This window comes from Rhinolophus ferrumequinum, chromosome 22, assembly GCF_004115265.2.
Source record: "Rhinolophus ferrumequinum isolate MPI-CBG mRhiFer1 chromosome 22, mRhiFer1_v1.p, whole genome shotgun sequence".
NCBI lineage: Eukaryota > Metazoa > Chordata > Mammalia > Chiroptera > Rhinolophidae > Rhinolophus > Rhinolophus ferrumequinum.
In genome coordinates, this window is record NC_046305.1 from 52,176,911 (window position 1) to 52,204,088 (window position 27,178).

Consider the following 27,178-nt stretch of genomic DNA (forward strand, 5'->3'; position numbering starts at 1 on the left):
GTGAAGGGCGTGGGGTAATTGTGGAAGGGACATCAAGTGGGAAGGCCAGATTTATTGCTATTAGGCCCACAAAGCAGATATTCTAGATGTAATGTTATAGGTTGGGGGTTAGACAGGATTCTAACTGTCGGGTTGGTTGGCGGAAACATGGACCAAAAGGTGGTCCACACTAAATGCAGCTGAAATAGCAGAACTGCCTGGAATTCTATGGAGGAAGGCATCCAAAGGCTTAGGTTACTGGCATGCTAGAGTGGAGTTATCCTTTCAGATGTGCTCACTGACCTTGGAAGTGTCCCGAGGACTCACCTTGCACTATGACCATGAGAAAGGAATTTGTGAGGGGAGCCCCAGCATCCCTGAAGAGCTCTGTGACTGCTCCCCTCTTCAGTCATGAATTACAGTGGGATCTGCTGTCACAGAATTGGGAAACCTTAACGCAACAGGGCTAACTGGATGGCAGGGTGGCAGGGACGAGCGGTGGCACTTAATCCCCAAAGGCACAGTGGGTGTGGTAGCTGTGATGGACAGCAGTGTCCAGGTACTAACCGTAGCATTGTGACTCACAGAGAGCTATGGCTCTGGCTAAGTGATCACGGTGTCCTTGGAAGAGAAATAGATGGAGAGTCTTCTAAATTCTTGTTTGATGTGTATAAGTGGAAGCGCTCTAAGTCAAGTGAACAAAACTCTATGAGTCATCAAAACAGAGAATTAGGGCCCCTCAGTCACTTGCCAGACTTGAGCCAGTGTACAGACCCCGAACTTCTTAAATGAAGGGGAGGCTCGGTCCCCTTCAGGAAGAACCCCGGTATTCCAGCAAAAAAGTTATACTGCTCCTCTTTCCCTCAATGTTCCCTAAAGGGGCCTATGGGCTTTTACCAGGGGAACTGCCCTGGAGAAAAGGAAATAATCAAACTCGAGGGGGGGGCTAATCGGGTCTGAACGGACACTGATTCAGTGACTCAACACATCACTTTGGTCCTTAATTGGCCAGGTAGGGGCTTATGGAGGTCACGTGGTCAGTGGGGTTTTAGCTCAAGTCTATCTCACAGTGGCGCCAGTGGGTCCTGAGCCCGCCTCCGGTCATTTCCCCAGTTCTGGAAAGCAGATTTGGCACCGACATACCCAGCACTGGCAGAACGGCCACCCTGTTTCTCGGCCCTGGGGGATGAGGGCGATTATGGTGGGAGAGGTCAAGTGGAAGCCACTAGAACTGCCTCTACCTAGGGAATACTGTGTCAAATCCAAACCACATTCCAGGAGGGCTTGCAGAGATCAGTGCTACCGAGAAGGACGTGAAGGATGTGGGGGTGGTGGCCCCACCACACCACCACCCCACTCACCGCTCGGCCTGTGCAGAAGGCAGATGGAGCTGGGAGAATGACAGGGAGTTGTGGGGAGCTGGAGCCGGTGGTGACCCCACTTGCAGCTGCTGCACCAGGTGTGGTCTCACTGGTGAGCACGTGAGCACACCTCCTGGTACTGGCAGGAAACTACTGTCTGGAAAATGTACTTTTCTGCACACCTGTTAGTAAAGCCCACCAGAAGCTTTTGGTTTTGGCGGAGAAGGCCCGCAATCCACCCTCACTGTCCTTCCTCGGGTAGAACCACTCTCCTGCCCTCCGTCATCGTCAGTTCTCAGGAATCCTGACGTCTTTCCCTCCACCAGGCGTCACACCACTCCATGGCATCAGTGGTGTCACACTGACTGCCTTTCACGAGCAACAAGAAGCAACGACTCTAGACTTCTGAGAAGACCTCTGCGTGTCACAGAGAAGAAGTGACTCTGACCCAAAACCAGGGGCCTTCTCCGTCAGTGAAATTTCTAGGGGCCCAGTGGTGTGGAGGGTGTGGAGACATTCTTTCTGGTGTGAAGGAGAAGCTGGTGCATCTAAACCCGCTTACAAGCAAAAATCAGGCAAAACACCTACCCAGTGGGCCTGTTTGGATTTTGGAGGGAACATAACCCAGTGAGATGTTTTTGTGTGTTTACTTATTTTTGAATTTATAAGATGGGTTATATATTAGAAACACTAATTTCTTTCTATGTGATACTTTATGCACTATTAAAATCAATTCTTACGTAATTTATTTATCGATCCTTTTTTAATCTATTATGGGATTTATGCCATTCTTAAAATACCTTCCCCTACTTAATAATTAAGCAACAATCAGCTATATTTTCTATTCCTTTCAGAGTATTGTTTCATATTTTATAATTAAAAGCAAAATTTTCAAGGAGTAAAACAACATTGAAATTCGTTAATGTGTTAATACATAGTCCCGAAGGAAGGAGAGTGGGAGGTCACAGAGGAAAAGTCATTCTTTCTGAATTATTTCCCATAAGATCTCAGCAGTGACCCCCAGTGTCCTGAGAAGATGACAGAATGACGACGTAGAGATAGGTCCCTTGGGTGAATAGATGACCTCAGAAAATCTTTGCAAGTCAAAAATGTTTTGAATGGTCCCAAGGCCATTGATAACTAATATCCACGGCCAAAGGGTCAGCCCAAGTGCCATGGTCATGACCACTCTGCTGATCCATCAGCGAAGTCCAAGCACATTGATAATTCGGGTGCTCCCCTGCCTTGGGGCTGAGGTGTGGACCAGGTGACCTCTTCACCCCATCCTTCTAGAAATCAGGAGCTGCGCTCCTGTGTGAGCCAAGGCATGGACATCCTGGCCACACCCCATCACTAAGGAACCACCCGAGCAAATGCCATACCCTGGTGAGACAGTGGCAGATCTCTGCAAGGTGATGTGGCCACCACACCTCCCTGTGCCCATGTCAGAGTCTGGTCTCGTATGAGTCACCAGGCATAGCTATTTGGAAACTGTACAATCAGTGCTAATGAAGTGAAAGGATTTTAAACATCTGTAAACCACCCTTGTGGGCATAACCTTGTACCCGTTGCTGATGGGGAAGAAGAAGAAGGCACCAGCTGTGTTGTCAAAGGGTTTACTAAAATCTCATTGGTAAGCTATATCACATAGGGATAATGGATTGAACTGTTGGCCTCAGAAAGGAAAAGATCATGGAATAAAGCAGAGGCGTAGGGTAGGAGAGACACGTTCACAGCTACAGGCCAGGGCCACTGGGAAGCAGAACAGAAACGGGAGAAGTTGAGCAGAGCCCTGTGCACAGAGCCTCAGATGTCAGTCACACATGCTGACCTTGGTCCTGAACTTCCGGTGGAGCCCTGGTGGGGCTTCCTGAAAGGTCAGGGGCAGGCACTGATTTCTGGAGTGGAGGCTGGCGGAGAGAGAACACTTTTGGATCCCAATGAAGGTTAGAATTAGTGACAAAACACACAGATGGGCGGCAGTGGGACTTCAGGGGGGGCCATGCCCCTTGAGGTATCTGATGCTGAGAGTCATAGAAAAGATGGACTTTTCTATATCTGGACCTATGTCTGGAGATCTATGTATCTGTCTGTGTTTACATGTATTTATACACACATAATCCTTTATATGTAAGCAGTCTAAAGCACACCCGTGGACGTCCTAACGTACACTCCCGAGATCGGTTATCCTGCTCACTGTGACCTGCACAGAGATGTTATTGAGTCAATCCATATCTTATTCCAGACTCTGTGAAGTTATTTTGGACACTTCTGGAGGGAGGACTCTCTTCTCACAATGACTCCTAGCTCTCATTTGCTTTCATCCAACTAATTGCTTTAGTTCTTTTTTATAATGTCGCCCTCCAAACATGGAAGGAGTACCTACTACAGACTAAATTGACATTAGTCTTTATCTTAATCTCCTAAAAATACAGGAAGAACCCCAAATCCCTTCGAGGATCCCTTGTGTCCACGTAGGAACATGCAGTGACACTGGCGTTGCCTGCCGAACGCCAACCCTCCTGTTCCCTAAGGTCCTCCAGCCCGCTGAACCCCGGGGCTCCTGTGCCCCAGGCTTGACCCTCCCACTGTCTCTTCTCTGTCCCCCTCTCTCCTCCATGCCTCACACTCCTCCTGTGTGGAAGAGCTCTGGGAACAAAGTCTCGTTCTACAGTGCCAGGCAATGCCGGTAGATATCGTTATATGAAAGTGTACGGACGACCTCAGTTACAAACATGGTCATTGCAAAAGTCAGATATAACTCTCCAAGAAAGTAACCATGATCTAAACAAATCCACTCCTGTTGAATTACCAATGCAGAGTTCCCCTAGGAGGGTCCCGTGGCACAGGACCTTTTCTAGACCTTTTCCTTCCCTGATTCTGTTGACCCTCACAACACTGTTGAGAGTAATTTTTATCACCTCTTTCAAAGTTGCAAAAAGTGAGGATGAGAAAATAGGGTGATTTTCACCAGATCACACAGCGAATAAGTAGCAGAACCTGGATTCTGACCCAGATGTGTCCTTCTCTGATCCAGGCTTTTAACTGGGATGGTACAGACATACATACACGATCTGCCAGGACGGCTGGGATATCAGCGAGGCATTTAGAAGTTTCTGTTTGTCTTAGTTCAAAGCAGACCCTCAGGGCAATAGGACAGGAGAGCTTTGGGGGCAATAGGACAGGAGAGCTTGGGAGGCCACCCTGCATGAAGCAGGTATGAGGACCAGGAAACTGTAGGGAGATTGAGGTGGCAATGACGGTGCGGATGTCCTTCCTGAGCCCATGGAGGGAGGCAGGGAGCCGCTGCCAGTCATCTCACGGTCACAGGTCACAGGACCATGTGGGTGGCAGGAGGCGGTGCCCTCATGCCCAGGCCCTGTCTCACAGCCTGGGGCAGAGCCCAGGACCAGATAAAAGGGCCTCGGGCCACAGCACCTCCATCCACTCCCTCCTGAGGTGGTGACAGATCCTGTGCTGCTTTGTACCCAGTAAGTGTCCACTGGGGACGGGGCAGGGCCTTCCCTGGAGGGAGCTCAGGCCAAGGCAGAAGGGCAGGCGGTCGGGCCTGGGGATCTGGGTCCATATAATTAGAGAGGGAAAAGGTTCAGAAGGAAGGGCCAGGGGCCGGCAGGAAGACAGCAAGAGCAACAGGCTCTAGTGAAGGCTCCGTCTGCTGAGAGGGCCCACGGGTGAGGGAAGGAGACCAGGCCGCTCTGATCTCCCAGAGAAAGGAAGTTGCCCTTTAAAATACCAAGCGTCCTCAGCGAGCTGTGGCTTGGGGACAGCAATTCTCAAAACGAGGTGCAGATCAGAGGCATTTGGGGGAATTGTTGCCCACATGGACATGGGACAGGGCCAGGGAGTACATTTTAAAGCTTCACGGTGGGAAAAAGCACAAGAAGTTTAATAATCTCTAAGCCAAGCTATTAGTGTACGAGGGGATATTCCTGAGATCAGAGCAGCAGGCTGTGAGTCAGGGGACCTGCCAGCTTCCTGCTGAGGAAAGGGAGCCAGCCAGGTCTCTCTCTACTGATCTTGTGAGTATCTAAATACGAAACTATTTAGGGTGCTATTCTAACAGGAAAATTTTTTCCATAGAGGAAATGTTTCAGTTCTAAATTACTCTCTATAGAACAATGTCAATATTCGGATGACATCAGTGAAAACATTGTTTTTCACTGTCTTAACATCATTTGGCCTCAATTTTCCAGCTGGTGATTTCTTCTTTTTTCGAAAGAGTCAAGTGAGGTTCAAATGGGAGACTGTGCACCTCCTTGGTGAGGTATTAGAAAGGACAAGATTGGCAAGGATGTGTTACCTCGGACTGATCCTAACTAGGTTATTTAAATGTACATAGCAGTAAAGATGCTGAAGGGACAGGAAGGGGCGGGGGGCCCCTGTGTGTGCCGGGCTCTGACTTGCTGTCTGACTCTCCCTCAGCTCCTGAACTCCCCGCCGACATGTCCTGCCAGCAGAACCAGCAGCAGTGCCAGCCCCCTCCCAAGTGCCCTCCCAAGTGTCCGTGCCCTGCCCCAAAATGCCCCCCAATGTGTCCCCCAAAGTGCCCCCCAAAGTGCCCTCCAGTCTCCTCCTGCTGCAGTGTCAGCTCTGGGGGCTGCTGCAGCTCTGGGGGTGGGGGCTGCTGCAGCTCTGGGCATGGGGACTGCTGCAGCTCTGGGCACGGGAGCTGCTGCCTGAGCCACCACAGGCGCCACAGGTCCCACCGCAACAGACACCGGAGCTCTGACTGCTGCCAGCCTTCAGGGGGCTCCAGCTGCTGTGGCGGGGGGAGCTCCAGCTGCTGCGGAGGGGGCAGTGGTCAGGCCTCTGGAGGCTCATGCTGCTGAAGTGGACCCTGAGCCAGGAAGAGCAGACGTGGGGACAGCAAACCATGGAGGACGTCATCTTTCTCCTGCCTACCTCAGAGTCTGCGAGGTCCCAGACGAGACGCTGAACTTGTGTAGACCATATCCCCCCTGGGCTCCAGAAACTTCCATCCTCCCCCGAATCCCCATCTGCTGGCCTTGGACTCCCTCCGTCTCTGAGGCTTCCCTTCACATCCCCATGTCAAAGCCCCGTCACCCTGTGTCCTGTCCTCTTACAGGGTGCTGTCTGACTGATACAAAACAATAAAACAAGAAATCTGCTCAGCAACTTGCTCCAGAGGGATCTTTTTCTTCTTGGCTTGCCATCATTCTCCTCCATCCTGTTCTCTGCACGAGGTGGCCTTGGAACCTCAGGGGCAGAGGGGCACGCGGGCCTCAATTGGGGTGAATGGGGGGTGAGCGTGTGAAAGACACAGATGCTCCCAAGTCTGTTTTGTCCTGTGTCATCTGGCCTCAGCATTGCTGTGACTAAGTCTCACATTTCTCTTTGTAAATACAAATTCTTGGGACTCTGGTCACCTCAGGGCCCTAACCTGGTCGTCCATTTGCTCTCTCTCTGTTACTCCTGACCAACCGCACCCAGACATCCTTCTACATACACGCACGTGCATGCGTGCGCTCACACACACGCATGCACACACACACGCACACGACAGAAAAAAAGGTATTTTTATAAATACATATTTATATAATACAAAGGTATTATATAAATACATAAAACAAAAAAGAAGAAAACATTTCTCAAATATGTATTTCCCACCCACCACTTCTGCAGTGTAGCTCCAGGCACAACTGAGTGTAAAAAATTGCTCTCCTACCGTCCTCCCAGCAAATCTGGCCTCTTTCTTCCTCTTCAGGCTCCAACAAATCCTCTACCCATTTTCCCCAAACACGCTCCCAGACATGCCACATGTACGAACTTGTCACTCCAGTCCTGAAAAACAGTGGCTCTCTAAAGAATAACGCACATGCTTCGGAAGTACTACATTCAAGGCCCAGAAGAAAGCGTTCCCAACTTAATTTCTCAGGTTCGCCATTCGTACGTACTGCCTATGACACCCTACGACCCCGCCACACTGGACCCTTACCTACATATGACGGAGACTTGTCCATCCTGTTGCCTTTTAATCGGAGAAGCAGTAGTGTTCCCTGTCCTTAGCTCAGTATCCAGAATATGTGAAGTCTTCAATAAAGGGTACCTTCTATTATTATTTTGTAAGTACTGTCACTGCTAGTACTGTTACTAGGGTTAGCAGTATTACTTGCTCTTCTCTAAATGACGTGACCTCATTTCCTTCTCTGTCACCTGGATATTTCACAACGCAGTCCCTCCAATACCAGCCTCCTGTGAAGCTTTATCTAGTCATCTAAGTGTTTCCTCAGGGAGGTAGATGTTAAATAATCTGTCTGTAACCCTCACAGTGAGCAAGCTTAGCTTGTACTGAAAATATAACTTTCTTGTTATACACTGTTGTCCTTAAATTTTACTCAGTGGGATAGTCTTCTGATTCCTAGATGAAGACTTTGGAAAGTCTTGTGACTCGACAGCTCTTTCCGAGGAATAGAAAGTAATTTGTCGTTTTAAGTCACAAACCTGGGCCCAGTTTGGACCTGAGAATATCCAGTCTGAGAGACAGTCGCAGTGCCAAACTAGTTTAATGGTATGTTTGTCACCCCTGTGGGCTGGCCGAGCACAACAGGAGAAGGGACCCTCGTCCTTCTACCCCATCTCCTGCCTGACGTTTGTCTTCTCTTCCAGTTTTCTAAATGCGTTTTCTCACCCCGGCATGAAGATTGGGGGAAACGGGCACAGCCTCACATGTGGGCGCAATTTTCTCCTGATGTTGGATGAAACTAGATGGCAGAATCGAGTTTCTGACTCCTCCTCTCACGGGCATTTATCTGCGATATGAGTGCTGCCTCATCCATGGCAGATCACTCCAAAGTCAGCCCTCATTCCAGAATCTTCTCTTTGACAAGGGACAAAATGGCTCAAGACCAGTTGTTGTCTGAACTCTGTGATCAAGATCTTGTCACAGGAAGCATTCATATATCGTTTGACCCACAATTTCAGAGGAACTAGAAATTCATCTTTCCTTAGGTGACAAAGCATTTCCTCCATATTTCGTGAGGCAAGAGTTGGGCCCTATTTCTCTATAACCCCCAAATCAGGGAGACATCTAGAAGGAAAGAATACAGAAGACAGTATCCCAAGACCCTAGTTCTAGGGAATTCCTTTAATTCCCTTTGTTTCCCAGGAATCCAGGTTATTTTCCCCATCCACCAACGGTCCTAGACTAACAAAGAATTTGTCTTTCAGCCTATAATTTTCACACAATTAAAGCCCAGACTTTGAGACTGGTGTAAATCACATAACAGAATGTAGTAGAATTTATATAAGGATTTAAAATGTTTAAACCAGGTGTCAATCATGAAGGGGGAAAGATGGTTGTTCAATATCTAAAATTAGGGAATTTGGTTAATTGAGAAGAAAATGTAAACCCTAATTTAATATCTTATGCCAAGATGAGTTTCATGGGATTAAATAGTTATTTATTTGGGGAAAATGAAATAATAAAGAAGTGCTTATAGCCAAATGTTTATCTCAGGATAGAAAAAAATAGTATAAGAACAATTAAAAAAATTATAAAGAAAAACAGGCATGAATACATACATATAAAATAAAATGTTTTGCGAGACAAAAAGAGGAGAAACAAAATGAAAAGAAACATTTTGAAAATATGTGAGCTATATGTGAAATGTGAACGCATACCTTTATTATATTTATATGTATAAAATTTCATGTGTTTAATTTTAAAATAAAATATTTTATACAGATACATATTAAGAATCGCAGTATAATGAACATCCATGCATATATCCTCCACTTAAATTAAAAAATAATACATTATCAATATAATTGAAACCACCCCCTTTATATATCTCTTCTATCCCAATATATTCACTATTCTATATTTCCTTTTTTCCTTCCTGTGTGTTTTACATACTTTACTATATTTATTTATTCTTAACTTATAATTTATTTATTATTAAACTGAAAAGTATAACTTTCATTTATACTTAAAAAGAACTTATTTGTATTTAACTATATTTTATTGATACTTTATTTAGGCATTGATTATAACATACTTTAAACTTTCTAAAGTAAAAACATACCCCTGTCTGCTACATTTATCTATGCTGATATAGCTCAATCTATTTAAATTCATTTTATGTATTTCACTATTGTGTGGTACTCCAACGTGAGAATACTCACGTTTTTATTTGTGCATTCACCTGCAGTGGGGTATTGATCTTATTTCCAGTTTGTGTTCTATAAATCGTGCTATTTTTTGAACACTCTCACACATGCCTCATTTGCAACAATGTAGATGGATCCTGAGATTATCATGCTAAGTGAAGTAAGTCAGACAGAAAAAGTCAAGAACCATATGATTTCAGTCATATGTGAGATAGAAAACTGAAAGCAACAAACAAACAAGACCAGTGAACAAGCCAAAACTCATAGACACAAACAACAGTTCAGTGGTTACAGAGGGTAAGGGGGAAAGGGGGAGGTAGGAGAGAGTAAAGGGGGTCAAATATATGGTGATGGAAGGAGAACTGACTCTGGGTGGTGAACACACAATGCAATATACTCGTATAGATGGTATATTATAGAAATGTACACTGGAAACCTATATAATTTCACTAACCAATGTCACCCCCAATAAATTTAATTTTTTTTAAAGGAGAAAAAATAACCCATGAACGCATTTGGTACTGGTTTGGGAGCATAAAAGTAAAATAGCTCTTAGTATGAAGCTCAGCGTGATTCTAGAAGAATGGAGCACTTTCAAACATGTATTAAACAGTCACTAGATTACAGACAGACATAGTCAAAATAAATTGAAAAAAAGAAATGATCACAGCTATTGCTACATCTTTCCCGAGTGGGACATACTGCTTGACTTTTGATTTGCCTTGTATTTCTACTCTAGATTTCAGTCATGTTTACTTCCCATTCCTGATAACAGACGACCTAGAAAGCCAATCATTCGCTTAATAAAAATTTTCTTATCGAATTGAACTCCAGTCATTGACGTCACACAGTCAAGGCAAGAGCAATCCTTTGAGGTTTCAAATGTGCTACCCACTTACCACCCAGATCTAAGTGATGGTTTGGGTACCACCATCGATAGAGGAGGCTCAGGCCGGAGCCTTAAGAATCAGCTCTCTGCTGCCGAGGAAGACTTACCTGTGTGAGCAAAGGAATTGATATCCTGACCACTCCCTTATAACTAAACCTTTTGTGTCAGCCTGAGCAGAAAGACAAGAGTCATGCTCAGACAACTGGGGACCAGCCACTGCAGGGTGACGTATCCTAACCATGGACACCTGCATACCCCAGGTCTTATGCTGATGGCCTCAGTCGCAGGGAAAAACTATGTGTGAACTCTGAAGGCCTATGTCAATGCTGGCTTCGTGCAGGACAGAAAAATCTACTGATTGCCACATCAGGCATCTAGAAGGTGACTAAGGAAACTGATGGTGATCAGAGCTCTTGGTGTGCATACAATGTGCAAGGCAAATTTCTCTGAGCTTTACACGTTATCGTATTTAACACTCCTAACAAAGTCATGGAGTGGAGGTTATTCAAATCACCTTTTCACAGATGAGAAAACGGAGGCAGAGAGGATCAGCAAGTTGCCCTCAGCAGGATAAATAGTATCAGAGCTAGATTTTCTGCCCAGGATGTCTGGCTTCAGAGCCACAAACCTAACTTCCGAGTAGTTTGGCCAAGCTCGAGTCAATGGTAAGAGGGAAATCTACCCACCAAATGCACACACGTAGACGCAACCCCAGACACACTGGCTCCCAACAGCCACGTGACTGGAACACATGCAAAAAACTTGGAGGCATCTATGTTCCTTTGTTTCACTCTGGAGGGCTGGCGCTAAGGAATTAACATTGCAAGACGAAGAAGGGGAAGGTCTGGGGGACCAAGACCCAAGAAAGAGAACTGAAAGGCAGAACCTGCTAAGAATCACATGGTGAAAAGTGACGGGCGGCATGCAACTCTCACCCCATTGTCAGCAGCCCCGTTCCTAGCTAGAGGTGGGAGCCCCGAGCCCGTGGAGGGAGGCAGGGAGCAGCTGCCAGTCATCACCTGTCACAGGACCATGTGGGTGGCAGGAGGTGGTGCCCTCATGCCCAGGCCCTGTCTCACAGGCTGGGGCAGAGCCCAGGACCAGATAAAAGGGCCACGGGCCACAGCACCTCCATCCACTCCCTCCTGAGGTGGTGACAGACCCTGTGCTGCTTTGTATCCGGTAAGTGTCCACTGGGGACGGGGCAGGGCCTTCCCCAGAGGGAGCTCAGGCCAGGCCAGGAGGGCAGGTGGGGAGGGCTTGGGGACTGCAGTGGGGCTGGAGAGCTGGGGAGGGAAAGAAAGTCTAGAAATCCTGATGGAGGAGGATGAGCTATGAGGCAGGCAAGATTGGAGAACCAGGATGGCCTCGTGTCTGCGCTCTGTGCCCTAAGGAGAATTAGTCCTGCATCTTTCTGAGTTTCTCAGATTTTAGGCAAGTGAAGCCAAGTCTTCCTTGCAGGAAGACTTTATCTTGGAGAAATCAACTATGTCCCTTCCCCAAAGCCTCTACGGGGGTCACAGTGATTCTCAAGCAGCGGGACCAGAGGAAGCATGTTTGGAGCTTGATAACCACAGAGACCCACGGGCCTCCCCTCCCCGAGGGTCATTAGGTTGGTCAGGAGTGGTGCTTGGGCATCTGTATCACAAGCCCGAAGTGGAAGCGTGACAAGCGGAAGTTCGTGGCGCCCAGGTGGAAGATGGAGGAGGCTGTGTGTTGCAGAGAGTGTATAACTCGGCCTGGTTTCTCTAGACCAGAAAACTCAGGTTCACTTCCCAGCTTGCCTCACTTCTCCATCGAAAATAATATAGGTGTGCTCTCTGTGTGTTGCTTTGTTTAAGGATTATCCATGTCTGTTTCAGGAAAAGCTTCTAGGTTCAGATGACAGAGTGTGAAAGCACTTGACAAACTATTTTAGAGAAAATGTCTCTGTGACTTATCTTGAAGGGGCTTTAAAAATGTAGGGGAAAGAAATGATGGTAAAAAAAAAAGCAATAAGTGAAATGACTGTGTCGGGGGGCTGACTTGCTGTCTGACTCTCCCTCAGCTCCTGAACGCCCGCCCTCCCCGCCGACATGTCCTGCCAGCAGAACCAGCAGCAGTGCCAGCCCCCTCCCAAGTGCCCTCCCAAGTGTCCGTGCCCCGCCCCAAAATGCCCCCCAATGTGTCCCCCAAAGTGCCCCCCAAAGTGCCCTCCAGTCTCCTCCTGCTGCAGTGTCAGCTCTGGGGGCTGCTGTAGCTCTGGGGGTGGGGGCTGCTGCAGCTCTGGGCACGGGGGCTGCTGCAGCTCTGGGCACGGGGGCTGTTGCCTGAGCCACCACAGGCGCCACAGGTCCCACCGCAACAGACACCGGAGCTCTGACTGCTGCCAGCCTTCAGGGGGCTCCAGCTGCTGTGGCGGGGGGAGCTCCAGCTGCTGCGGAGGGAGCAGTGGTCAGGCCTCTGGAGGCTCATGCTGCTGAAGTGGACCCTGAGCCAGGAAGAGCAGACGTGGGGACAGCAAACCACGGAGGATGTCATCTTTCTCCTGCCTACCTCAGAGTCTGAGAGGTCCCAGACGAGACGCTGAACTTGTGTAGACCATATCCCCCCTGGGCTCCAGAAACTTCCATCCTCCCCCGAATCCCCGTCTGCTGGCCTTGGACTCCCTCCGTCTCTGAGGCTTCCCTTCACATCCCCATGTCAAAGCCCCGTCACCCTGTGCCCTGTCCTCTTACAGGGTGCTGTCTGACTGACACAAAACAATAAAACAAGAAATCTGCTCAGCAACTTGCTCCAGAAGGGTCTTTTTCTTCTTGGCTTGCCATCATTCTCCTCCATCCTGTTCTCTGCACGAGGTGGCCTTGGAACCTCAGGGGCAGAGGGGCACGCGGGCCTCAATTGGGGTGAATGGGGGGTGAGCGTGTGAAAGACACAGATGCTCCCAAGTCTGTTTTGTCCTGTGTCATCTGGCCTCAGCATTGCTGTGACTAAGTCTCACATTTCTCTTTGTAAATACAAATTCTTGGGAGTCTGGTCACCTTAGGGCGCTAACCTGGTCATCCATTTGCTCTCTCTCTGTTACTCCTGACCAACCGCACCCAGACATCCTTCTACATACACGCACGTGCACGCGTGCGCTCACACACACGCATGCACACACACACGCACACGACAGAAAAAAAGGTATTTTTATAAATACATATTTATATAATACAAAGGTATTATATAAATACATAAAACAAAAAAGAAGAAAACATTTCTCAAATACGTATTTCCCACCCACCACTTCTGCAGTGTAGCTCCAGGCACAACTGAGTGTAAAAAATTGCTCTCCTACCGTCCTCCCAGCAAATCTGGCCTCTTTCTTCCTCTTCAGGCTCCAACAAATCCTCTACCCATTTTCCCCAAACACGCTCCCAGACATGCCACATTTACGAACTTGTCACTCCAGTCCTGAAAAACAGTGGCTCTCTACAGAATAACGCACATGCCTCGGAAGTACTACATTCAAGGCCCAGAAGAAAGCGTTCCCAACTTAATTTCTCAGGTTCGCCATTCGTACTGCCTATGACACCCCACGACCCCGCCACACTGGACCCTTACCTACATATGACGGAGACTTGTCCATCCTGTTGCCTTTTAATCAGAGAAGCAGTAGTGTTCCCTGTCCTTAGCTCAGTATCCAGAATATGTGAAGTCTTCAATAAAGGGTACCTTCTATTATTATTTTGTAAGTACTGTCACTGCTAGTACTGTTACTAGGATTAGCAGTATTACTTGCTCTTCTTTAAATGACGTGACCTCATTTCCTTCTCTGTCACCTGGATATTTCACAACGCAGTCCCTCCAATACCAGCCTCCTGTGAAGCTTTATCTAGTCATCTAAATGTTTCCTCAGGGAGGTAGATGTTAAATAATCTGTCTGTAACCCTCACAGTGAGCAAGCTTAGCTTGTACTGAAAATATAACTTTCTTGTTATACACTGTTGTCCTTAAATTTTACTCAGTGGGATAGTCTTCTGATTCCTAGATGAAGACTTTGGAAAGTCTTGTGACTCGACAGCTCTTTCCGAGGAATAGAAAGTAATTTGTCGTTTTAAGTCACAAACCTGGGCCCAGTTTGGACCTGAGAATATCCAGTCTGAGAGACAGTCGCAGTGCCAAACTAGTTTAATGGTATGTTTGTCACCCCTGTGGGCTGGCCGAGCACAACAGGAGAAGGGACCCTCGTCCTTCTACCCCATCTCCTGCCTGACGTTTGTCTTCTCTTCCAGTTTTCTAAATGCGTTTTCTCACCCCGGCATGAAGATTGGGGGAAACGGGCACAGCCTCACATGTGGGCGCAATTTTCTCCTGATGTTGGATGAAACTAGATGGCAGAATCGAGTTTCTGACTCCTCCTCTCACGGGCATTTATCTGCGATATGAGTGCTGCCTCATCCATGGCAGATCACTCCAAAGTCAGCCCTCATTCCAGAATCTTCTCTTTGACAAGGGACAAAATGGCTCAAGACCAGTTGTTGTCTGAACTCTGTGATCAAGATCTTGTCACAGAAAGCATTCATATATCGTTTGACCCACAATTTCAGAGGAACTAGAAATTCATCTTTCCTTAGGTGACAAAGCATTTCCTCCATATTTCGTGAGGCAAGAGTTGGGCCCTATTTCTCTATAACCCCCAAATCAGGGAGACATCTAGAAGGAAAGAATACAGAAGACAGTATCCCAAGACCCTAGTTCTAGGGAATTCCTTTAATTCCCTTTGTTTCCCAGGAATCCAGGTTATTTTCCCCATCCACCAACGGTCCTAGACTAACAAAGAATTTGTCTTTCAGCCTATAATTTTCACACAATTAAAGCCCAGACTTTGAGACTGGTGTAAATCACATAACAGAATGTAGTAGAATTTATATAAGGATTTAAAATGTTTAAACCAGGTGTCAATCATGAAGGGGGAAAGATGGTTGTTCAATATCTAAAATTAGGTAATTTGGTTAATTGAGAAGAAAATGTAAACCCTAATTTAATATCTTATGCCAAGATGAGTTTCATGGGATTAAATAGTTATTTATTTGGGGAAAATGAAATAATAAAGAAGTGCTTATAGCCAAATGTTTATCTCAGGATAGAAAAAAATAGTATAAGAACAATTAAAAAAATTATAAAGAAAAACAGGCATGAATACATACATATAAAATAAAATGTTTTGCGAGACAAAAAGAGGAGAAACAAAATGAAAAGAAACATTTTGAAAATATGTGAGCTATATGTGAAATGTGAACGCATACCTTTATTATATTTATATGTATAAAATTTCATGTGTTTAATTTTAAAATAAAATATTTTATACAGATACATATTAAGAATCGCAGTATAATGAACATCCATGCATATATCCTCCACTTAAATTAAAAAATAATACATTATCAATATAATTGAAACCACCCCCTTTATATATCTCTTCTATCCCAATATATTCACTATTCTATATTTCCTTTTTTCCTTCCTGTGTGTTTTACATACTTTACTATATTTATTTATTCTTAACTTATAATTTATTTATAATTAAACTGAAAAGTATAACTTTCATTTATACTTAAAAAGAACTTATTTGTATTTAACTATATTTTATTGATACTTTATTTAGGCATTGATTATAACATACTTTAAACTTTCTAAAGTAAAAACATACCCCCTGTCTGCTACATTTATCTATGCTGATATAGCTCAATCTATTTAAATTCATTTTATGTATTTCACTATTGTGTGGTACTCCAACGTGAGAATACTCACGTTTTTATTTGTGCATTCACCTGCAGTGGGGTATTGATCTTATTTCCAGTTTGTGTTCTATAAATCGTGCTATTTTTTGAACACTCTCACACATGCCTCATTTGCAACAATGTAGATGGATCCTGAGATTATCATGCTAAGTGAAGTAAGTCAGACAGAAAAAGTCAAGAACCATATGATTTCAGTCATATGTGAGATAGAAAACTGAAAGCAACAAACAAACAAGACCAGTGAACAAGCCAAAACTCATAGACACAAACAACAGTTCAGTGGTTACAGAGGGTAAGGGGGAAAGGGGGAGGTAGGAGAGAGTAAAGGGGGTCAAATATATGGTGATGGAAGGAGAACTGACTCTGGGTGGTGAACACACAATGCAATATACTCGTATAGATGGTATATTATAGAAATGTACACTGGAAACCTATATAATTTCACTAACCAATGTCACCCCCAATAAATTTAATTTTTTTTAAAGGAGAAAAAATAACCCATGAACGCATTTGGTACTGGTTTGGGAGCATAAAAGTAAAATAGCTCTTAGTATGAAGCTCAGCGTGATTGTAGAAGAATGGAGCACTTTCAAACATGTATTAAACAGTCACTAGATTACAGACAGACATAGTCAAAATAAATTGAAAAAAAGAAATGATCACAGCTATTGCTACATCTTTCCCGAGTGGGACATACTGCTTGACTTTTGATTTGCCTTGTATTTCTACTCTAGATTTCAGTCATGTTTACTTCCCATCCCTGATAACAGACGACCTAGAAAGCCAATCATTCGCTTAATAAAAATTTTCTTATCGAATTGAACTCCAGTCATTGACGTCACACAGTCAAGGCAAGAGCAATCCTTTGAGGTTTCAAATGTGCCACCCACTTACCACCCAGATCTAAGTGATGGTTTGGGTACCACCATCGATAGAGGAGGCTCAGGCCGGAGCCTTAAGAATCAGCTCTCTGCTGCCGAGGAAGACTTACCTGTGTGAGCAAAGGAATTGATATCCTGACCACTCCCTTATAACTAAACCTTTTGTGTCAGCCTGAGCAGAAAGACAAGAGTCATGCTCAGACAACTGGGGACCAGCCACTGCAGGGTGACGTATCCTAACCATGGACACCTGCATACCCCAGGTCTTATGCTGATGGCCTCAGTCGCAGGGAAAAACTATGTGTGAACTCTGAAGGCCTATGTAAATGCTGGCTTCGTGCAGGACAGAAAAATCTACTGATTGCCACATCAGGCATCTAGAAGGTGACTAAGGAAACTGATGGTGATCAGAGCTCTTGGTGTGCATACAATGTGCAAGGCAAATTTCTCTGAGCTTTACACGTTATCGTATTTAACACTCCTAACAAAGTCATGGAGTGGAGGTTATTCAAATCACCTTTTCACAGATGAGAAAACGGAGGCAGAGAGGATCAGCAAGTTGCCCTCAGCAGGATAAATAGTATCAGAGCTAGATTTTCTGCCCAGGATGTCTGGCTTCAGAGCCACAAACCTAACTTCCGAGTAGTTTGGCCAAGCTCGAGTCAATGGTAAGAGGGAAATCTACCCACCAAATGCACACACGTAGACGCAACCCCAGACACACTGGCTCCCAACAGCCACGTGACTGGAACACATGCAAAAAACTTGGAGGCATCTATGTTCCTTTGTTTCACTCTGGAGGGCTGGCGCTAAGGAATTAACATTGCAAGACGAAGAAGGGGAAGGTCTGGGGGACCAAGACCCAAGAAAGAGAACTGAAAGGCAGAACCTGCTAAGAATCACATGGTGAAAAGTGACGGGCGGCATGCAACTCTCACCCCATTGTCAGCAGCCCCGTTCCTAGCTAGAGGTGGGAGCCCCGAGCCCGTGGAGGGAGGCAGGGAGCAGCTGCCAGTCATCTCACGGTCACAGGTCACAGGACCATGTGGGTGGCAGGAGGTGGTGCCCTCATGCCCAGGCCCTGTCTCACAGGCTGGGGCAGAGCCCAGGACCAGATAAAAGGGCCACGGGCCACAGCACCTCCATCCACTCCCTCCTGAGGTGGTGACAGACCCTGTGCTGCTTTGTATCCGGTAAGTGTCCACTGGGGACGGGGCAGGGCCTTCCCCAGAGGGAGCTCAGGCCAGGCCAGGAGGGCAGGTGGGGAGGGCTTGGGGACTGCAGTGGGGCTGGAGAGCTGGGGAGGGAAAGAAAGTCTAGAAATCCTGATGGAGGAGGATGAGCTATGAGGCAGGCAAGATTGGAGAACCAGGATGGCCTCGTGTCTGCGCTCTGTGCCCTAAAGAGAATTAGTCCTGCATCTGAGTTTCTCAGATTTTAGGCAAGTGAAGCCAAGTCTTCCTTGCAGGAAGACTTTATCTTGGAGAAATCAACTATGTCCCTTCCCCAAAGCCTCTACGGGGGTCACAGTGATTCTCAAGCAGCGGGACCAGAGGAAGCATGTTTGGAGCTTGATAACCACAGAGACCCACGGGCCTCCCCTCCCCGAGGGTCATTAGGTTGGTCAGGAGTGGTGCTTGGGCATCTGTATCACAAGCCCGAAGTGGAAGCGTGACAAGCGGAAGTTCGTGGCGCCCAGGTGGAAGATGGAGGAGGCTGTGTGTTGCAGAGAGTGTATAACTCGGCCTGGTTTCTCTAGACCAGAAAACTCAGGTTCACTTCCCAGCTTGCCTCACTTCTCCATCGAAAATAATATAGGTGTGCTCTCTGTGTGTTGCTTTGTTTAAGGATTATCCATGTCTGTTTCAGGAAAAGCTTCTAGGTTCAGATGACAGAGTGTGAAAGCACTTGACAAACTATTTTAGAGAAAATGTCTCTGTGACTTATCTTGAAGGGGCTTTAAAAATGTAGGGGAAAGAAATGATGGTAAAAAAAAAAAAGCAATAAGTGAAATGACTGTGTCGGGGGGCTGACTTGCTGTCTGACTCTCCCTCAGCTCCTGAACGCCCGCCCTCCCCGCCGACATGTCCTGCCAGCAGAACCAGCAGCAGTGCCAGCCCCCTCCCAAGTGCCCTCCCAAGTGTCCGTGCCCCGCCCCAAAATGCCCCCCAATGTGTCCCCCAAAATGCCCCCCAAAGTGCCCTCCAGTCTCCTCCTGCTGCAGTGTCAGCTCTGGGGGCTGCTGTAGCTCTGGGCACGGGGGCTGCTGCAGCTCTGGGCACGGGGGCTGCTGCCTGAGCCACCACAGGCGCCACAGGTCCCACCGCAACAGACACCGGAGCTCTGACTACTGCCAGCCTTCAGGGGGCTCCAGCTGCTGTGGTGGGGGGAGCTCCAGCTGCTGCGGAGGGGGCAGTGGTCAGGCCTCTGGAGGCTCGTGCTGCTGAAGTGGACCCTGAGCCAGGAAAAGCAGACATGGGGACAGCAGATGGCCAAATCCTTCCTCTTCTTCCTGCGGTAGCTGGGCTCACCTGAGTGGCTAAGATGTCCCAGTGAAGTTTCCAATCTCTGGCCTAGCGAATCCCTCTGCCCTGGGATGCAGAAGCCTGAATCTTCTCCCAAAAATCTGTCTGCTGACCTCTTCCATCAGTTTTATCATCTGTCCTGGGATTTCAAAACCACGGGCTCTGACTCACTCCCCAGCTAATCTTCTTGCCGCCTGCAGTCTCGAACAAAATAATAAAAGCAAGAATGTGCTCACTAGTCCTGTTGTAGACTCTTCCTTGCCTGCTTGTGTCCCAATACTCTTGCCACCAGCGTCCATTCTCACACTGCCTGGATAGCTTGGCAATAAAGTCTGTGCTCACCATGTGGCCGGACGTGGAGGGTGGGAGGGAAGAGAGGCTTTGCCTCCTTCTCTGACACCGATTCTCAGGTGACTTCTGTATGCCTCTGCCACCTCCTGTGCCTCTTGTAACACAGTGGTTTGGACTTGGGCTTTCTTTAGGTCCAACCCAGACCCGGGCCAAGACAGGAGACAGATGTGTACCCCATCCTTCATGGGTCTCCCCCTCTTTTGCTTTGTGATACTGCCCAACTCCCCCCAGATTTCTTTTCTCCTTCAGTAAAAAAATTTGTTTAGAGACGTGTACATGAACTTTCTGCAGACAGACCACGAATCTTAGTTAATTCTAACTAGAAACATTCATATAACGTGTGGCAAAGACCATAAAAAATTAAATCAATAAGAAAAGAATCAGAAACATAAAAAAAAAAGTCAGGAACGTCTCCCTTTTCTCTTTCTGAGTCCCAAGTCCACCTTTTCAGGTCATATATTTCATCTCCTTACTTTGTAAAGAAGTCTAGATTTTTCATCAAAATTTTTTCAATTACAAATGTCACATGAGATTTAATCATTAATTTTCTTTGAGTTATTATGCCTTGATGATCTTAATGTGAACTGGATAATGGCCAATATTTTGCATTTGTATTTTAATTCATGGAAAAACTCAGGTGTCTGGTGGACCAGAGAGTAGGAACACATCACAAGAATTGGGCAGTTCTCACCTCACGGCTGCTGCGATTATTATGACCTCTAGATGTCCCTGTGTCTTTAGTAAGTCCCTCAAGATTCAAAGTTCTGTGAGAGATCATCCAAGGAGCTACTCCAGGAAGCTAGAAAAGGGATATATCTCCTTTGGTTCAGTAATAAGAGGGAGCTCAAGCACGACATATATTGGGGGATCCCCTCCAAAAATGTCAGCTACCATGCTAACAAATATGGAGAGGATTGCTGGCCAACGTACCACCATTCTATCTAAATAGGAATTCTCAGACAAATGGGTCCTACATCCCCCAGAAGTGGCATGTTCCAGTTGAGCCCAGGTGTACTCCCAGGTCAGGGGGTCTCTCTCTCCCCTAAGGCTGGATCCTTCCTAATGAGAGGTACCTTATATCTATCTCAGACTAGAGTTCCCTGAAAGCAGAGACTGGGCTTCCCTAAAGGTCATGGAACTTTTCTTGTATATTTTCTTCTAAGAGTTTTATATTAATAGCTCTGACCTCTCACTTAGGGTCTTGATGCATTTGAGTAATTTTTTTAATGTTATGCTTTTTAGATGTGGACATTCAGTTGCCCTAATACTATTTGTTGAAACAACTACTATTTTCTCAGTGAACTACCTTGACACCTTGCCAAAAGTCAATTGACCACCCACCCATTCATGGGTTTATTTCTGAACTCTCAATTATCTTCCATCGATTTTTTTATGTGCATCCTTTTTTTTTTTTTGGCTTTTCGGCATTTTGAAAATGCCATTTCCATGTCTCCTGGCCTCCAGTTTTTTGTTTTATTTTGTTTCGTTTAATGAAAAAATCAGCTGTTATTATTAGGGTCCCTTATAAGTGATGGGTCCTTTCTCTCTTGCTGTTTTCAAGAGTTTCTCTTCATCCATGTCTTTCAGCACTTTTACTAGGCTGTGTCTGGATGTGGATATCTTTGGATTTATCCTGCTTTTCAGTTTGTTATTTTTGAATGTATAATTGTGTTTCATCAAATTTGGGGCATTTTCAGCCATTATTTTTCAATATTTTTTCTGTTTCTCTCTCTCTCTCTCTCTCTCTCTCTCTCTCTCTCTCTCTTTCTCTCTCTCTCTCTCTTTTCCTTTTGGTACTCACATTAAACATATGTTGGTGAACTTACAGGTCTCCTACAATTTTCTGAGGCTCTGTTCACTTTGCATCATTTTTTTCCTCTTCGTTCTTCAGATTGCTTAGTGTCTATTGCTTAGTGTCTATTGAGCTGTCACAAGTTTGCTGATTCTCTCTTCTGCCAGTTCAAATATACTGTTGAGCCCCTCTAGTAAATTTTTCATTTCATTTATTGTATTTTTCAATTCTAGAATTTTCATCTAGGTTCTTTAAAAAATAATTTCTATCTTTTTATTGACATTCTGTATTTGATAAGATCTTATAACACCTTCCCTTACTTCTTAAGCGTGGCTTCCTTTAATTCTTTCAATATAGCTATAATGGCCGCTTTGAAATCCACTTAAGTTCAATTTCTATGCCCTCTCAAAGGATGTTTCTGTCGCTTATTTCCCTGTGTATGAGTCATTCTTTCGTGCTTATTTACACGTCTTGTATGTTTTTTGTTGAAAAATTGTCGTTTCGGATAATGTATTATAGCAACAAGGAATAGTGACCCTTTCTCCTCTCTCCCTAGGTTGTCGTTTGCTTGTTTATTTGTTGAGTGATTTGGAGGGACTATTCTCGTGTGCTCTATTTCCCCTGAAGTGTGAAGCCTGGGATGTCACCCCTCCGAGGGCCCAGCCTTGGGGGTGCACACGGTCACCCTGGATAGTTTTACCAGAGCCTTTTGGGGTTCTCTTTTTCTGATGATTTCTCTGTTAAGCTGTCTGCCCCTGCTGGTCTCACACCTGACAGCCAGGTTCCCCTGATTGCTGGCTCATGCTCTGTTGTTTTTCATGTTCTGGGACGTAAATTGTTCCATAATCTGATGCAGTTATATCCAGGCCCCTTTGTAGGGGTAGTTTTTGAGGCCAGTCTTTGAGGTTTGTTCTGAACCAGGAGGGCTCTACTTAGCCCCCACTTTCCCTGGTTTTCTGTGGTGAATTAGCTGTTTTCCAGGTTAACATGTTGCTTTCATGGATCAGCAGCCTCTTCTTAATTGCTTTACCGACAAAATCGCCCTTATTTTCCAGGGTGTCACTAGACTTGAACTTCCCCAAACTCTGCTCTGAATAAAATTGGTTCCTTTGGTGAGAACTTCAGAGTTTTTTGTTCTTTCGGTCTCTTTGCCTGGTCAAAATCTCTGAGTCACTGCTCTGGAGCTGGGGATGAGAACGGTTTCTGCTTTTCTTGGAGTGACAGCCCCACTTCATGAACAGGGCACGGTACTGGGTGGCAACCTCTAACCTTCTCAGACTGCCTCTTCCACCGTGGAACCTCTGCCCTGCACGATGGCCGGGGCACAGGTGTTCAGGGTCCTGTATTCTAGGCCTGCTATGCCTGCGGTAGAGTCACGGTATGTCTCACGAGTGGGATCTGGGTGGAAGAAGGAAGCCCCCAACCTCTTGGCTACCCTCCCCTGGAATTTAGCCTCTGCGACACAGAGCTCGAGGTGAGGTAAAAAGTGCTGGCAGACTCCCAGGAAGACACCAGCCCCTGGCGTGGAGCGAGGGGAATTACAAGCTCCCTCTTTTTGGTCGTACCTTCCTGGAGTGGAGCTACCCTCACTCTGAGCTGGAAAGGATCAGGGAGGGAACCAGTTACGACTCCAGGGTCACAGACTCTTGCTGTTGTGACTGAGATTTAGTAGATTTTCTTGAATAAAAGTTATTTAATTTGCTGTGTACCCTTAGGACAATTTATAACTATTTTAAATGTTTTATTTTTAAAAAATAACTTTCAACCATTATAGTTGCTTTGCTGGAATAGGATGCAAGGTGCCTTCATGCTATCATTAGTTGTCCCTGAAGGTTTAGTTTGGTTTAGTTCTTTTTTTAAGCTTCAAAAGACTCTGCGTCTCAAGAGTTTATGTATTTAAAGATTTATTTTATCATTTATTCTTAAAGTTATTTTATGAAGAGTGTGTACAACCTAAACTCTAGGCCCATGTTTAACTCTTTTCTTCTAAATTTCAGAAGTTTCTCCTCTTCTTCCTTTGGATGGTGAGAGGTGGAGAACAAATAGACTGTCCCCTTTGATGAAGAAAGGGCTGTACTCAGCCCATCCTTTGCTAGAGACAATTTCTTCTATTGAAATGAAAACCATGCATTTAGACCCAAAGGTCTTGGTTAACAAGCTAGACCTCAAGATATTATAGCTTTGGGTAGAAGTCAGGCTAATTGGTGGTTTGGCTATAGTCCCACCTGGAGGAAAAAGGAAGGACCACAATATCTCTTAGGCTTTCTTACTCGGGATACATGAGCATGGCTGAGTTCTGGAATAAGAAGTGCCTGTGGGGATGATGCTATGGATTTTTCAAACACTCCCTCCAAGTGAAACTCTTCGGCACGATCTGAACAGACATATCATAGTATTCAGGAAACGTAGTTCAGGTGTCCACAGCGGGATGCACACAGCCCCACCTCACCGTGTTTAACTTTGTCACGGCCTGACTACATATTCATCTGGAATTGATCAACCCAGGACATACCACTTAGAAAGCAGTCTGTAAGCTCTTTTCTGCAAATGTTGGTGACAGGGATTTAAAAAACCTGAATAACCAGTATATGCCATGAACCATTGCATACATTAAAAGGGGATAAAAGATAGATGAGACATTGCCCCATGCTTGAAATGCTTACAGTCTCACAAAAAAACAAAAAAAAGAAAAAATTGTGCATGATAATAACTTATACATATGACAAACAATACATATTCTGGAATTTTTTCTCGGTCAGGCATTGTCAGAGAATCCATTACAGGCGACATGAAATTAAGATTGGTCCTTGGAGGATAGATTTTCTGAAGGCAAAGAGAAGAAGGGGTGGATATTCTCAGACGAGGAACCAGCACAAAAAGAAAGAGACAGACAGTAAGATGAGAAAGAGAGAGGGAGAGACAGAGAGACAGAGAGAGAGAGAGAGAGAGAGAGAGAGAGAGAGAGAGAGAGAGAATAGGATCACAGGATCACAGATAGGCACTAAGAATGAGAAGTGACAGGTGATTCCCAGGGATAGGCTCCTGTCCCCAGACCAGGAGACAATGCTAATAATAACGGAAGCCACATCACTTAAAATGCTATCATTCCAATTTTGTAGATTTCAGCTGACTAGTTCCATTCTCTCTCTAGAACCAGAATTAGCCCGCCTCTCTGTTTGTCCATCTTTCCCTTACTTACTCTCTTGTGTTATCTATGAATGAATGTGTCTACCTTACCTCAAGAGTGACGGCTTTGATCCATGAGATGCAGCTCTTACTGCTTCTTGTGATTGGGGCTAGTATTGCTTCTTGTATCCAGGATGTAGTAGGTGCTTAATAAATATCAAATCACAGAATACTCATAGATGCAATGTGAGCCGGGAAGAGAGATGGAGAACATTGCATTTCTGGGGTCCTGCCCTGGAACTGGTTGGACTTGGAAGTCTAGTTGGGGGACAGGACAGCTCAGGGAGCTCGAGGAGGCTGAGTTTAGGGGATGATCAAAACCAGATGCTGGTCTCCTCCACTGAAAGTGCCAACGCTGGTGGAGATGTCCCCAACACCATCCTGTCTGTAAGGAAAGTCTTCATGCTGAAAATGACTGGGGCGAGAGATTTCTGTGGGCACGATCACGAGTAGTGGTCTGGGGAGCTGGAGAGGAAGCAGGAAGCTTCATTTGCCCGGGGCAGAGCCTCCAGAAGGAACCGTCAGCCCCTAAGTACAGGGAGCAGGGGTTGGACAGTTAACCTGAAGGAAATGCATGTGTGACACGTGAGGTCTCGGGAGCATGGGTGGAGGTGTTGCAGGTCTGGGTGGGGAAAAGAAACAATGGGCATATTGAGACCCGCGTCACATTGCCTCCCACCAAAGCTTAGTGTACGTGCAGAGGAGGAGTTCGGGTTGTTTCTGATGCCTGAGGGGGAGGAGAAGAGGATGAGAAAAAGGAAGAAGAAAGGAGGAGAAGGATGTGATGGAAGAGGCCCATAAATCAGGTGCTCTCTCCAGGGCCCTGTTCTCACGGGGTGGCAGGTCTCATGCCATACTCTCTTCGCTCTCCCTTCATCCAAACTGCACGTCAAAGCCTATCTTCCCCTGGGAACTTCAGGGGAAGCAGGTAAGCCCGGATAATCCTGCTGCATCTGGGGCTCTCACAGGTGCCCTACTTCTGGCCTCGTCCTGCTTTCCACCCTGGTGCGGTGCTTATCCCGCATCTCACACCCACCCCTGCTACCTTTGTCCTGTGTATGATCTGAAGCCTTTGCAGAACTATTCTTATCATCAGAATTCCCCTTGTAATTTCTCATCTCTTGCTTTTACTCATCTCTTGCCCGAGTCCCTGCTGTGTGCCAGGCCTCGGGGCACAGAGGCGGGCAAGACACGGTCCCCACCACCAGGGAATGTCATTAGTGCCTTTGCCTTCGCTGGGCACATCAGCAGCGATTCTCAGGCGGAAGCGTCAGATGAGAGTGTTCCCACACCAAGCATCGCCCACGCAGGCTGATACCAATTTTCACAAAAGACCATGGACCACTTGTCACTCTGTGGGAGGCTTTCTCTTGGGGCCCCCTGATAATAACACAGACAACTTCCCTTTTGCATTGAAGAGCTAGCAGAGCTTACGAATGGTTTACTCTCCACCCAATTCTCAGCCAGTTGTGTAAGGTGAGGTCCACCCACAGATTTCTCTGTACTATTTAGGAAAGGGTGTTCAGAAAGGGCTGAGGTAAGGGAAGGTGGCCACGAGACGTCGAGACCCACAGAACAGAAACGAGTAGGATTTTGTTTTCCTCCTATGTTTTTCGTGTTCCCCAAACACAACATCTATTCCAATGGCACATAGATTGTTTCATTCGACAAATATTAATGAGCATCTTCTTTACGCTGGGGACAGTATCAGGCCCTAGGAATGCAGAAGTGATAAAGAGCAGGACCCGGTCATTAGAGAACTGTTTAATAGAGATAGGACAAGTATTTAGGTCACCTTGAGCCTGAGCAGAAATAAAGTCTGCGAGAGGTATGCACCTCTGAAGTTCAGCGATGGGAGGGGTCGGATGTGGCCGGGAGACCAGGCAGGTCTCCGCGGTGGCAATGACGTTGAGCTGGATGGGGGTGGGGTGGACAAGCAGGGTCTTCCTCAGACTTGAGTGGTACTGAACTTGGTCCTCCCCTCCAATCCTAGACAGGACTCGCCAGCAGGCATTTCCCCACTCAGCCCTCCAGGAATGTACTCTAGACTTGGTCATACCCACGTCCACTCAGGCCGTGTCTGCAGGCCCCAGCCTTCTGGTCACTCACTCTCATGCGAATCCCTTTGACCCACATCCCAGCTGTGTGTCGCTGAGGAATCCAGCCTTGGGAATTGTGAAATATCCGGATAGATAACCCACTCCATGGCTGCCGTCCAATAATAAGTAGCCTGGAGGCTTCCCCGGGAGGAGGTATAAAAGGCCTCTTCCTTCCCGGCCCCGCAGGCCTCCAGTCTCC

General features: G+C 46.2%; 2 protein-coding genes across 2 annotated transcripts; both read left to right on the forward strand.

The window, feature by feature from the left end:
• Positions 1–12,455: 12,455 nt before the first annotated feature.
• Positions 12,456–12,886, forward strand: LOC117014369 (late cornified envelope protein 1F-like). The gene has a single exon (XM_033092142.1). The coding sequence runs from the start codon at positions 12,456–12,458 to the stop codon at positions 12,840–12,842; it is 387 nt and encodes a 128-aa protein (XP_032948033.1). The 3' UTR covers positions 12,843–12,886.
• Positions 12,887–19,110: 6,224 nt separating this feature from the next.
• On the forward strand, positions 19,111–19,753 carry LOC117015225 (late cornified envelope protein 1A-like). Its single transcript, XM_033093735.1, has one exon. It carries the CDS (start codon positions 19,111–19,113, stop codon positions 19,471–19,473), a length of 363 nt encoding a protein of 120 aa, XP_032949626.1. The 3' UTR covers positions 19,474–19,753.
• The last annotated feature ends 7,425 nt before the right edge of the window (positions 19,754–27,178 follow it).